Genomic DNA, 12,795 nt, shown 5'->3' on the forward strand with positions numbered 1-12,795 from the left:
TTAAAAACCTTCCTAGGATATTCCTTTTCCTGAACTTGAAAATCATAGACTTTTTCCTGTAGCAATAGTAACTCTATTTGCATACCAGTTTTTTTTTTGTTTGTTTGTTTGTTTTGAGACAGAGTCTCTCTCTGTCGCCCAGGCTGGAGTAAAGTGGCCCAATCTGGGTTCACTGCAACCTCCATCTCCCAGGTTCAAGCCATTCTCCTGCCTCAGCCTCCTGAGTAGCTGGGATTACAGGTGCCCGCCACCACGCCCAGCTAAGTTTTTGTATTTTTAGTAGAGACCGAGTTTCGCCATGTTGGCCAGGCTGGTCTCAAACTCCTGACCTCAGATGATCCACCTGCCTCAGCCTCCCAAAGTGCTAGGATTACAGGCGTGAGCCACCACACTTGGCCAGTATTTTTGTTTTTAACGTAGATGAATTTTCAAAATCAAACTGAGAATAAAGGGATATAACATTTAACAAACAACCACACAATTTATTAAACATACATTACAGAAACATTTTAATATGACATTGATATGTAGTCTTCAAAACGTTTTAAAAACTATGGTAATACTAAAAGTGACACTCATAGAATTTCAGTATTTTAAAGGGATAATAAGGGACATTAACCACAAAACACAAAGCATTTCACTTTTTATGTTTGTCTTTTAAGTTAAATATTAAAAAATTTTATATTTAAAAAATGTTTATTATTTATACAGCACATTAATCATCGAGACCCCCCCACCCCCATAGCTAAAGTCATTCTAGGTCAGAATACACGGATACTACTCTCAATACTAGTATGTATTATTCCCAGGGCACACATATTGATAATCAAGGCTTGAACAGTTGGTGCCCTGGCTTATTGCTGGCAACAGAGTAATTCAGTCCAGAGTACAGAGCACGTCCAAATGCATTTTCATCAATATCTGGCTCTGATACAGCCAGTCTGAGCCACCAATATCTGGCTCACGCACTTATGATAATGGCCCAAGACACTGCTCATGATCTTAAGGTAAACAAGTTGTCACCTAATTCTGTCAGCCCAGCAATCAAAGCACATTTTTGAGAGGGAATGTTCTGACTTCCGTATCAGTCGTGATATTTCCGAGTAATTCTATACTTGTCATAATAAAACACAAGCACGCTTCTGGTATTGGCCCCTCAAAATATTAAGAAACTGGTGGTACCAACATATCATTTTTGACATTGTTGTGTTTTAACATTTTTTCTGCTTTTGAAAGGAATACACGCTCATCATTAAAATATTTTGAATAATAAAATGCACAAAGAACAAAAACATTGTCTAGAATCTTGCCACTCAGAGACAATCATGTCATAATACTCTCATGTATTTCTTTTCAGACTTTTAAAATTGTGGGCATTTGTAATTTTATAAGGTTTGTAACTTCCTTCTGAAAACTTTTGTATTCAGATGTCTTTCTATGTAAATACGAATCTGTATTATGCACCTTAAATGGCTGTGTAGTTTTCACATCTTATGTACTATGATCTAATTGACCAATATAAATTACAATGATCAGTTGCACTTATTTAGTGCTTACTCTATGCCAGGCACTATAATAAACGTTTTGCTTGTACTAATTCATTTGATCCTCACAACCCTATTATTCCTGTTTCTTACAGATGAGGAAACTGACACAGCAAGAGGTGAAGCAATTTGTCCAATCACTTAATGTGGGACATTTTAGTGGTTGGCAATGCTTTGATCCTTTAGACAATGTTGCCAATGTATACCTTTGTTCATGTTTTAAAAGAATGTCTTTAGGATTAATTTGCCAAAATGGAATTGCTGGGTCCTAACGTTTTAAAAAGTTTGTTCGTGCTTCCAAATATTTCCCTTAGGAAGATTATACAGTATTTACATTTCATCCAACAGTACGTGAGTGTCTGATTCCTCACATCCCTGATTCTTTGCAATCTTTTTTTTTTGTTTTGAGACGGAGTTTCGCACCCAGGTTCAAGCGATTCCCAGCCTCAGCCTCCCGAATAGCTGGGATTACAGGCGCGCATCACCACGCCCGGCTAATTTTTTGTATTTTTAGTAGAGACGGGGTTTCGCCATGGCCAGGCTGGTCTTGAAATCCTGACCTCAGGTGATCCGCCCGCCTCGGCCTCCCAGAGTGTTGGGATTACAGGCGTGAGCCACTGCGCCCGGTCGATTCTTTGTAATTTTTACTTAAATGACAAAACATTATCTAACCGCTACTTTAATTTGCACATTTCACTTTTAGAGGTGGGACTTCATTTTTAATGAATTTTTAAGCACTCTTTGATTACTATGTATTAATCCTGTGTTGACATCTCAATATTAGTTTCCATGCTACATTTGGAGGTGCCGTAATTTGGGGGATAATTTCCATAATTTGAAATTACGTACAAGATGAGCTTACCAAGTTTGTTCCAAGTGGGACGCAGCATCTCTAGTAGATGCTCCTTAAAACTCCATGACACAGAGAATAATTTTTACTGGTTAACCAAACTTATAAGTAAAATAATTAAACCAACATTTTGGGTTGCTAGGAATCACTCACTGATCGACTTCTAGCTCCAGTTTTTTTCTCTTTTCTTTTGTTTGCTCAGTCTAGGGAGGCTATCTTGGGCTGTGAAAGACATGTCACCAACCATCACAGCTGCTGAGTGACTGCACGGTTAGTCAGTAGGTGCCAACGCCCTACTAGAAGAGCTGTCTGCGGATTCCAAAGCCGGGCGTTCAGGGACTCCCGGGAAGGAGCCAGCGTTACCTCAGCCTCTCCGAGGGACACGCGCGCCCTGAACACTCCCCTCTTGGGATTCAGGCCAATTCATTCAGCTCCCATGACTTCATCCGAGCAAGTTTGTCACCTCAAGCAGCGAATTACACTGTTTACCTAGAAGATGATCCAAAGGAATTTCCATTTCCTTCCAGAGGGAATACAAGGTTATGATAACCGAGAGAGCGAAAGGAAAAAAGGGACACAGCTCGACCCCAACTCAACTTGCTTTCTTTCTCCTGGGTCTCCCAGTCACTCTTGGGGTTGTTAGTAGGCTTCAGCACGCCTGAAGGACCCCGTCCTCCGGAGACTCCTAGCCAAGGGAAAAGCAGAAAACACAACAACTATTTACACTCTTGTGTGTCACTAATTAAAAGAGGAGTCAGGCAGAGGGGACTCCCTGTTCAGCCTTTACCGACGGGGCAGGCTCGGGGCAGCTTTGTGACAGGCAGCGCCGAGGTCGCCCAGATTCCCGACAAGCTTCGCGCGGGGCTTCCTCGGCTCCTTGCTGTTGCCGCCGCCGCCGCCGCCGCCGCCGCCGCTGCTGCCGCGGTTGCTGGGGTTGGGTGAGAGGAGGAGCTGTCGCGGACCCTATAGAGTCAGTCTCTGTTGCTCTTTTTGCCTGAGGAGTCTTCCATCCTACGTCGAGCCCTGACTCCGGTGCTGTCGAGGGGGAGTCCCCGGGGACACCTCGGCACGCAGTGGAGATGCCTCTGTTTGCCACCAATCCCTTCGATCAGGATGTTGGTAAGTGTTTTTGCCTCTCCCTGCCCATTCCTCACCGGACTGCACGCTCACTCTGCCAGCCCCTGCCTGCATTCAGGACCCTCGGGCCAGGGCCGAGGAAGAGCTCGCTCTTCTCCTTTCCTGAGGTTCCCTCCTTCAGAGCTGGGAGGAGGTTGAGAGCTTGGCGCATCCTCTTTGAAAGAAATGGGACTCATCCTGTGAAATGGGCCTTGAGCTAGGACTGTAGGTTGCCAAAGAACTGCTGAATGGGTTGGTGTAAAGGGCCTGGGAGGAGCAGCTGGTGTAGCATCTGGTGCAGGGACTGTGCTTCTGGAAGAACAGCGAAGGGCTTAAGGCGTATGTTGGCTGGATTAGGATTGTAAACCCTATGCCAAAAGTGCTTGCCTAGACAAATAAATGTTGAGCGTCTGGAACTGGCAGAATGTTTTAGGTAAGGTTCCTTAGAGGATTTTAAAATCTTTTGTAACGGTAACTGAAGGAGGGAGCTCTGGTTAAGGGTAGACTCTCAAAAATGTTGAGAGCGATGAAGATGAAATACTTGGCAACGACTGAAACCGAATTGAGGACCTGAGCCTTTGGGATGTCTCTTTTAGGCTAGGTCTCTGCACTTTAAAAGGTGTAAAGAAGTGTGGAAGAAGTTGTTGAATATGGAAAGAGTTTGAAATGCTACGTTTTTGTTGTTTTCTGAATCACTGGCATTAGGTACTGATGATGTCAATTCAATAGGTTTGCTTTTTGTTTTTTATTTTATTCTATTTTATTTTATTTTTTCTGACTTGAAGATAATAATTATGGGAATTTTAGTTTCCGGGGAGAGAATTTTGGTTTAATTTGAACTCACGTAGGAACTACCTTGGCACAAAAGTGTGGAATGAAAGCAAATCCCTTATGGCAGAATGCAATCATTACTGTGAATAAGGACCACCTTATGAATTTACTTTATACGTCTTTGTGTATTTTAATTATGAAAGGTGGATGTTGAATTTTTCTTTTTAAACTCTTCCTTAGAGCATGTCACTGAAACTTGGAGGTTTATATAAGAGTAGAAAAAGGTTCACTCCTTACCTCTGCTACTTCTCAGCTCACAGTGAAATCATAGGCAAGTTAAATTCTTTGAGTTCCAGTGTTCTTGTCTTTAAAGAGGGGAAAACACATCATTCCGTTCTGCGGTTAAATGATACGTCTAGAGGGCCTGCTACAGTACCTTTATGTGGTTGGCACTTACTAGATGCTACCTTTTTTGTTCCGCCTTAAATGAGTGTCCTGAATCTTAGCAGTGGACGGAACCTTGGAGATCACCGATTATACTTAATGAATTGGAAAATTGCATTTAATTTAATAAGCACTTAGCACACACTACAGGACACAGCGGCTCAGTGACATAAGAGATACAGTGATGAGCAAGGCCTAGTGGCTGCTCTCAAGCAGTTTTACATCTCACTACATGAATCTCTAGGGGAAATACTTAAAACAGCTTCTTAATATTTGCTTCTTCTGTTTACAGCACCTTTGTCTAGTTTTCTTGGTCCTGTATAATTTAGCTAGCAACTACCCAATCACCTTTATATTCTGCTGACTTTGTGAACACATATTTGCATTGGATTCAGGTAAATTTCTTAATGTCAAACCCGTTCCTAGTACCTGTACCACCCAGTTCAAACACAGGCACCTTCTTGCCTTTATGCTTTTGTCCTATGCTTATGCTTTCTTTTATCTTTCAACATATCCTTATGTGTTAAGGCCAACTCAGAATCCAACTCGTTATACCTGAATCATTTCCTAATTACTGTAGCAAAGGGTTTCTCAGTAGCAACGTTATTGACGGTTTGGCCAGATAAATATCTTTGTCATAGGAGTTTGTCGTGTGCAACGTAGGGTGTTCAGCCTTATCCCTGGCCTTTATCCACTAGATGCCAGTGTCACCCAGCCCCCACTCATGATTTTAAAGTCTCAGGACATCGCTAAATGCCCCCTGGAAGGACAAAATACCTCCCAGTTGAGAACCGCTGCACTAGTCCACTCTGATTTCCACCTTCTTACAAAATCCTCTAACTTATTTTAGCATTTTTGCCTTTACCAAATTATTTAGCATTCAAGATAGTTATATACTGTATTTTCCTCCTTAATTAGTGGTTGCTACATAGGAGGTGTTTAATAAATATTTGTTGACTTGAGAATGTGTCAGTTGAGCCTGCCAGACAGTATACTTCTTCAATGTAGCAACATTGTTTTGCTCCAGAAAAGCTTACTTTTTAAAGTTGCTCAGGTTTTGGTATTGGACCAATTCTCTTCTGACAATCCTTGTATTGAAATATTACAAAAGTTTTATCTAAGAAGACTCCTCAGAGATGCCCAGTACATAATCCTTGCACAGAGTCCAGTAGACTCCTATATTATTTTTTAATAGTATAACATATAGAATACAGTGTATAGAATACACTTAACAATTTTTTCTTTCACCATATCTACCAATGAGTATGTCATAACATTAAAGTACCTCATTTGATACAATTATTTATCACTTAACACTTGTATACATTTGCACGTCTTCAAAATTAATTGTCTTCAGTCTTAATCTGAAGCTGAATCAGAAATTCACTGATTGATTTATATAATATAACATTTTTTATAAAGAGACACAATGCTGGTGATAGCTTTTCCCTTGGAAGAAACACCGAAAGATGTTACTAGAATGTGAGCTCTGTGAGGACAGGGGTTTTTGTTTGATTTGTTCACTGCTGTATCCCTAGCTGTAGACCAGTGTTTGGCATGCTGAAGAACTTTCAGTAAACATTTATGGAATAAATGAATCTCATTTTGGACATTATAATTCAAGAGCTGAATTTAGAAGAAACGTAAAGATAACTTATTTCATCAAGTTTTTATTTCAAAGTCTCTAGCGACTTCCGCCTTGCCAAATCCAACGGTCACTTTCTAGTCCATTTCTTTGTTGATCTCTTAAGCATTCCTCTTTGATATACAGTATTTTATTCATGGGATTTCAGGACACCAAACTTTTTCTCATTTTCTACTTAGCTCATTTTAAATTTTTTTGCTTCTCCTTTTTGCAACTTCTAAAAGTTGACTGCCCTGGGGCTTAGTTCCGGAGCCTCTTCTCTCCTTCCACCTTTTTTTTTCCCTTACAGTATTAGGAAGCAATTTAGCTTAGTGTTAAGAATTCAGACTCTGGGGCCACACTGCTTGGATTCAATCCCAGGTTTGCTGCTTACCGGCAGTGTGATTTTTGGGCTGGTTGCTTAGATACTCTGTGTCTCAGTTTCCTTATCTTTAATATGGAATATAAGAGTAATAATAATAGTTCTTACCTCAGAGAGTTGTTAAGAGGGTTGAGTTAATATTTGTAAAGCACTTAGAAAAATTTCTATACTTTTTATTAAGATTTTAAAAAGAACCTCATCTAATTTCTTAGCTTTAAATACCTAGCGTATTCTGGTGACTCCTGGATTTATGTTCTTACTCTCAGCCTCTTGCCTGAGCTCTCGACCTAGATATCCATCTCCTCACTGAGCATCTCCATTTGGATTCTGCTTAGAGTCTAAAAACAAACATTCAAAAACTCAATTCTTAGTTCTTTGCCCAAACCTGCTCATTCCTTCATCCTTGCCATTCTCAGTAGACAACATGATTACTGTTTCCTGTCACTGAGCTCCAATGTCTAGGAGTATCATTGATTCTTCTTATTTCTTCACACTTCACATTCATCCTATCAGCAAGATATTTTGGCTGTACTTTAAAAATATATCCACAATCTCATTGAGAGGTGAAACTAGCTGGACTTCCTGGGTCAAGTGGGGAATTGGAGAACTTTTTGGTCTTACAAGGGGATTGTAAAATGCACCAATCAGTGTTCTGTAAAAACGCACCAATCAGTGCTCTGTAGCTAGCTAGAGGTTTGTAAAATGCACCAATCAGTGCTCTGTAGCTAGCTAGAGGTTTGTAAAATGGACCAATTAGCACTCTGTAAAATGAATCAATCAGCAGGACATGGGTGGGGACAAATAACGGAATAAAAGCTGGCCACCCCAGCCAGAAGCAGCAACCGGCTTGGGTCCCCTTCCATGCTGTGGAAGCTTTGTGCTTTCACTCTGCATAATAAATCTTGCCGCTGCTCACTCTTGGGGTCCGTGTCATCTTTAAGAGCTGTAACACTCACCACAAAGGTCCGTGGCTTCATTCTTGAAGTCAGCGAGACCACAAACCCACCAGAGGGAACAAACTCCGGACACATCATCACCTTTTTCTGTTTCACCATTCTTACCTTACTTCAGTCGTTGTTATCTCACATAGTCAGTGGCAAGAGCCTTCTGGTAGTTTTCTTTGTTACCACTCTTGCCTCTACAGTCAGTTCTCATTTACAAAGGTCAGTGATCTTTTAAAAATGTTAATGTCACTTACCTGCTCAGAGTTCTCTGGTAGCTTCCTATCCTACTTAAAGGGAAATGCAAGGTTTTTTATTGTGGCTCACAGTATGGCTCCTTCCTGTGTGTCTGATATGATTATGATCTCCAAACTCACTCTCTTGAATTCCAGGCTTCTTAAATCTGAACGCTCCAAGCTCATTCCTGCCTCTGTAGCTATAGGGTACTCTTTGCCTGGGATACTCCTCACCCAGGTATTTGAAGGTCTGGATATTCATCACACCCATTCAGGACTCTGTTCAAACGTCATTTTCTAAGAGAGGCTTTCCCTAATAATCTTCTGTAAAAAAATACCTTTCTTAGGCTGAATGCAGTGGCTCACGCCTGTAACCCCCACACTTTGGGAGGCTGAGGCAGGAGGATTCCTTGAGGCCAGGAATTGGAGACCAGTCTGGGCAACGTAATGAGACCCTGTCACTACAAACAATAAAAAAGTTAGCTGGCATGGTGATATGCCTGTAGTCCCAGTTACTTGGGATGCTGTATCCAGAGGATTGGTTGAGTCTGGGAGGTCAAGACTGCAATGAGCTATGACTGCACTCTTGCCTGGGCAAGAGAGTGAGACCCTGTCTTTAAAAAAAAAAAAAAAAAAAAAAAATTCAAAAAGAAAGCATCTTTACCCTCTCAATCTGTTTCTTTGTTCCATTTTTTTTTTCTTTATAGTATGTAGTGACCTGACATTAATTGATTGATTATCTTTTGTGTGGAATGTAAACTCCATCAAGATGAGAACTTTTCATTTTTTTTCCCCTAATACTTTAGGGATAGTGTCTGGTACATAGAAAGCACTCAAGAATTATTTATCAAATAATGAATTACTGGTATTTTTCTAGAACATTAGTCTTGTATTTCTATTTGGTCTTCTTTTTTTCCCTCCAAAACAAATTCATCTGTCAGAAAACTGAAGTTACCTTTCTCAGTCTGGCTCTTCATTCATTATTTGGTAACATTTTTGTTTGTTTTTAAATCTTTTTTACATTAATATAGATGGGGTTTTGCCATGTTGGCCAGGCTGGCCTCGAACTCCTAGCCTCAAGTGATCTGCCTCAGCCTCCCAAAGTGCTGGGATTACACATGTGAGGCACCCGGGCCCAGCCAATTTGGTAATATTTTAGTGTTGTAGTTATCTTGACTTGAAACCCAAGAGGCATCTTTGAATCATTTCCCTGCCTCTGCTAAATCATCATATGTCTTTGTTTCTATAATAGAATATTTGTGTTCCCAGTCAGACTGCTTTGGGCCAGTCCACGTCCTACATACTTGGACATTTTTTTAGTCTGCTTTGCTTAGTCCAATCAGCCTCATAAATCATAAGCCAGATGAATCTTAAATGTTAATGTCACATTCTCCTGAAGTGTGGTATGATAGAAAGACCTTGGGCTTTGGGCTTAAACTGCACCTGCAGCATTTACTCTTAGTAAATGGACACAATATATATAGTTGGATAGGTATAGGACCCCTTTGAATTCACTTTCTACTTTGGTAAATAGGGATAGAAATATCCATTATACGTCATGCAGATGCTATGAGGATTATTTGTGAAAACACATGACATTCTGACTCTTTACCAGAGTTGAATAGGCTTCAAATATCTCAAGTTCAGCATGTTCAAAACCATTTGAAATTTTTCTTCTCAATTATGCTTTTTGTCTGTTTTGATAATTGGTACCTTAGTTTACTTAGTCATACAAGTCGAGAACTTGGGAGTAATTCTTGACTTCTGTAGTTGTAATTTTCTACATTCTAAACAACAAATGTATCCTGTCTACCGTGTGCCAGATACCCTGGTACCGAATATGCCCTCAAGGATTCCAGGTTTAGATCACCACTCTCTCAGATTAGTACAGTAGCTTCCAGCTGTTCTTCCCTGCCTCCAGTTTTTCCCTAGTTATTTTCCAGATGGCTGATGGTGATATTTTTAAAATGTAAATGTACGCGTGGCCCCTCCGTTTAAAATATTTCTAGAGAGGGCTGGGCGCGGTGGCTCACGCCCGCAATCCTAGCACTTTGGGAGGCCGAGGCAGGCGGATTATGAGGTCAGCAGATTGAGACCATCCTGGCTAACATGGTGAAACCCCATCTCTACTAAAAATACAAAAAATTAGCCAGGCGTAGTGGCGGGCGCCTGTAGTCCCAGCTACTCGGGAGGCTGAGGCAGGAGAATGACGTGAACCTGGGAGGCGGAGCTTGCAGTGAGCCAAGATCACACCACTGCGTTCCAGCCTGGGTGACAGAGCCAGACTCCGTCTCAAAAAAAAAAAAAAAAATTTCTAAAGGATCTACAGCTTTCACAGTACTTTGAACTTTTCAGCAGGGCATTTAAGGCCTCTTATGTTTGGCTTCTTTGTAACTCTTCAGCCTCACCTTCCACTTTTTTCTTACAGGTGTATTTCACTCCTTATTGGTTTTATGCCATTGTGCTCTTCAGATGTGAATCCTCTGGCTTGACATGCCTATTTGTTCATTAATCCTCAGTAGGTTTGTTTTGAGGAGATGATGCATGTAAAGCACTTAGCATAGCACCTGGTATGTAGTAACCAATGGATACGTTTTAGCTCGTTTTATAATCAAGTTAGAAATAGACGTGGGGACTATTGAATTCTAAAGTGTGCAGTCAGTTACTGTCAAAACATAGGAGAGAAATGTGAAAATTCAGAATACAAATATGTTAACTGTCTGATATCCACTGGATTAAGAACTTGTATTCTTTGGTTCTTCTGTCCCTATTTTACCTCTCTTCTAAGCTGTTTTTTCTAATGCCTTTAGGTTATCATTTCTGTTTTATGTTCCTCTCTGAAATGCTTCCATGCTGTTCTTTTGATACCTACTTCTTTTTCTGGTTAGCAGAGCTTCAGATTACTTTTCTTTGCAGATACAGTTTCCAGGAGGATCAGGGACATTAGATGAAAGATTTTTGAAGAATTGATTTGCAAAGAGGATAATTTTTTTCAGACTTACTTTTCCATTGGCCATTTTTAATGAACTGTTACATCTTCGGGCTGACTGAATGACAGTCCTTTCCTCACTGCCTGAATATGATGCGAAGTCATCCTGTCAGCATTTCTTACCTCCCCAGATCTTTGACAGTCATACATTTTGAGAAAAATCAAAAGTAGCTGCTTATCAGAAAAAAAGTTCTCTAATCTTTTGAAAAGACTTTTGAAATTCAAATGAGGCTCTGTGTGTGTTTTTTCTGGGTACTTCTGGGCAGATTTCTCAATCTCCTCTTTTTGAGTATTAGTGTAAGGATAATCTCAGGATAAAATGAGATCATTATGAAGCTTTGAATTCTTTAGAAGCAAGTCTGTTATTTTTGTCGCTTTTCCTTTTCCCACAAACCCTGTTTTTGTCTTAGAAAATAGATAGTTTTGACTTCATTTGCTATTCACAGAACCATGTTGAAGGTAGTTTATATCCTTCTGATTAAAAAAAAAATACTTGTTCTTTTATAACTGAGAAGAATTGTGCCACTGATTTTGATGATTTTGAGGCAGCCTCAATAAATGATGTGAACAATTTTAGATTTCTGAAGTGGATTGTTTCTGATCCATCCATACAAATATGAGTCAGATGCTGATTCTATTAATGTGTAGGAAAGTAATAAAGTAGTTCATGAGTGTTCAACATAATCTCTGCTGATAACTGTATCATGTGTTCCTGGGTATATCATTAATTCAAGAACTGTAAGATAGCACTCAACTATGATAGTAGGCAATTTATATTTGATCAGATAAACTTAACTTTTTAATAACAGTTTTTAAATAAGGTGGCAGGTTTTAGTATTTAAGTGTGTTCTTTTAAAAAATGCACTTAAAAAAAAAAGCCTGCTTGGCTACCAGTCAGTAAGAATGATGTATTAATTATTAAAATGGACTACCAGACCAAAGTAATAACATGCTTTCCTTTTCTAAGATGAAGAAAGTGATATTGTTCAGAATGACTCACTCAATATTCTTGGGCTTTAGAGGGGTTGAGTACCTAGGGAGCGGGCTCTGGGACTCCTCAATCAGAGCACTTCCACTTGTGTTTGCCGTATATATTGGGTTTCTTTTAAGATAAAATTCTCTTATGGAGTGTTGAATGATAAATAGTTTGACTAGTCTTTGTTTCCTAGGAAAGAGCCTCTAAATCCTTGGAATTTTCTGAGTGATAGGAGCATCCTTGTTATTTATGGTGGGCCCCTGGGATAAAGGCTTAGTTTATACTAATAAGATGACTCGGTCTGGGGGCTGGCCACCCCAGAAGGACTAACCATGTGATTAAAGGATTTGGGCTTTGAGTCATAGGACCTCCTGGGAAGGATAGGGACCTGGAGATTGAGTTCCACTATGTGGTCAGATTTCATAAATCATACCTATATAATGAAACCCCAATTGTAGAATCCATGAAGGTACATTTCCCAGTCCATTGAAACCTACACTGAAAAACCAAATATTCCGCGATAGAAGCTAGAAACAAGCTATTTATGAAAATGCTTTGTGATGTGTGGATTCATCTCACAGAGTTAAACATTTGTTTTGGTAAAACAAGATAAAAACTCTGAACACTGAAGCTCAGTTGAGCATTCTGGTAGGTGATACACATTGTGGTGATACACACTGATGTACTTGGAGGTTGATGAAGCTTCCTAGCACAGAAGCTTTATGTTTGGGACCCTCCCAGATCTAGCTCTATACGGAATGGGGGTCTGCATTCATGGATTCAAACAACAGTGGATCAAAACTTGTAGAGGAAAAAATATCATGTCTGTACCGAACACATAGAGACATTTTTCTTGTCATTATGCTCTATACAGTATAATTATTTACATAACATTTACATTGAATTAGGCATGATAAGTAAT

The 12,795-nt window shown here is 39.9% G+C and overlaps 1 protein-coding gene and 1 long non-coding RNA gene across 4 annotated transcripts in view; one reads left to right on the plus strand and one right to left on the minus strand.

The window, feature by feature from the left end:
• Positions 1 to 456: 456 nt before the first annotated feature.
• Positions 457 to 3,697, minus strand: LOC134762032 (uncharacterized). Its single transcript, XR_010141483.1, has 2 exons — positions 3,182 to 3,697; positions 457 to 3,079 (listed from the first exon to the last, which is right to left on the minus strand). It is a non-coding gene; the product is annotated as an uncharacterized LOC134762032 (long non-coding RNA).
• STAM (signal transducing adaptor molecule) overlaps positions 3,036 to 12,795 on the plus strand; it is a 72,047-nt gene continuing 62,287 nt past the window's right edge. For 2 of the 3 annotated variants that reach the window (XM_054522009.2, XM_002820566.5), the window contains exon 1: positions 3,036 to 3,513. In XM_054522009.2, coding sequence (XP_054377984.1) covers positions 3,474 to 3,513 — 40 coding nt within the window. In that variant the 5' untranslated portion in view covers positions 3,036 to 3,473. The remainder of the gene's footprint in view (positions 3,514 to 12,795) is intronic. The other variant, XM_054522010.2, reaches the window with a different exon arrangement.

Source organism: Pongo abelii, chromosome 8, assembly GCF_028885655.2.
Source record: "Pongo abelii isolate AG06213 chromosome 8, NHGRI_mPonAbe1-v2.0_pri, whole genome shotgun sequence".
Lineage (NCBI taxonomy): Eukaryota > Metazoa > Chordata > Mammalia > Primates > Hominidae > Pongo > Pongo abelii.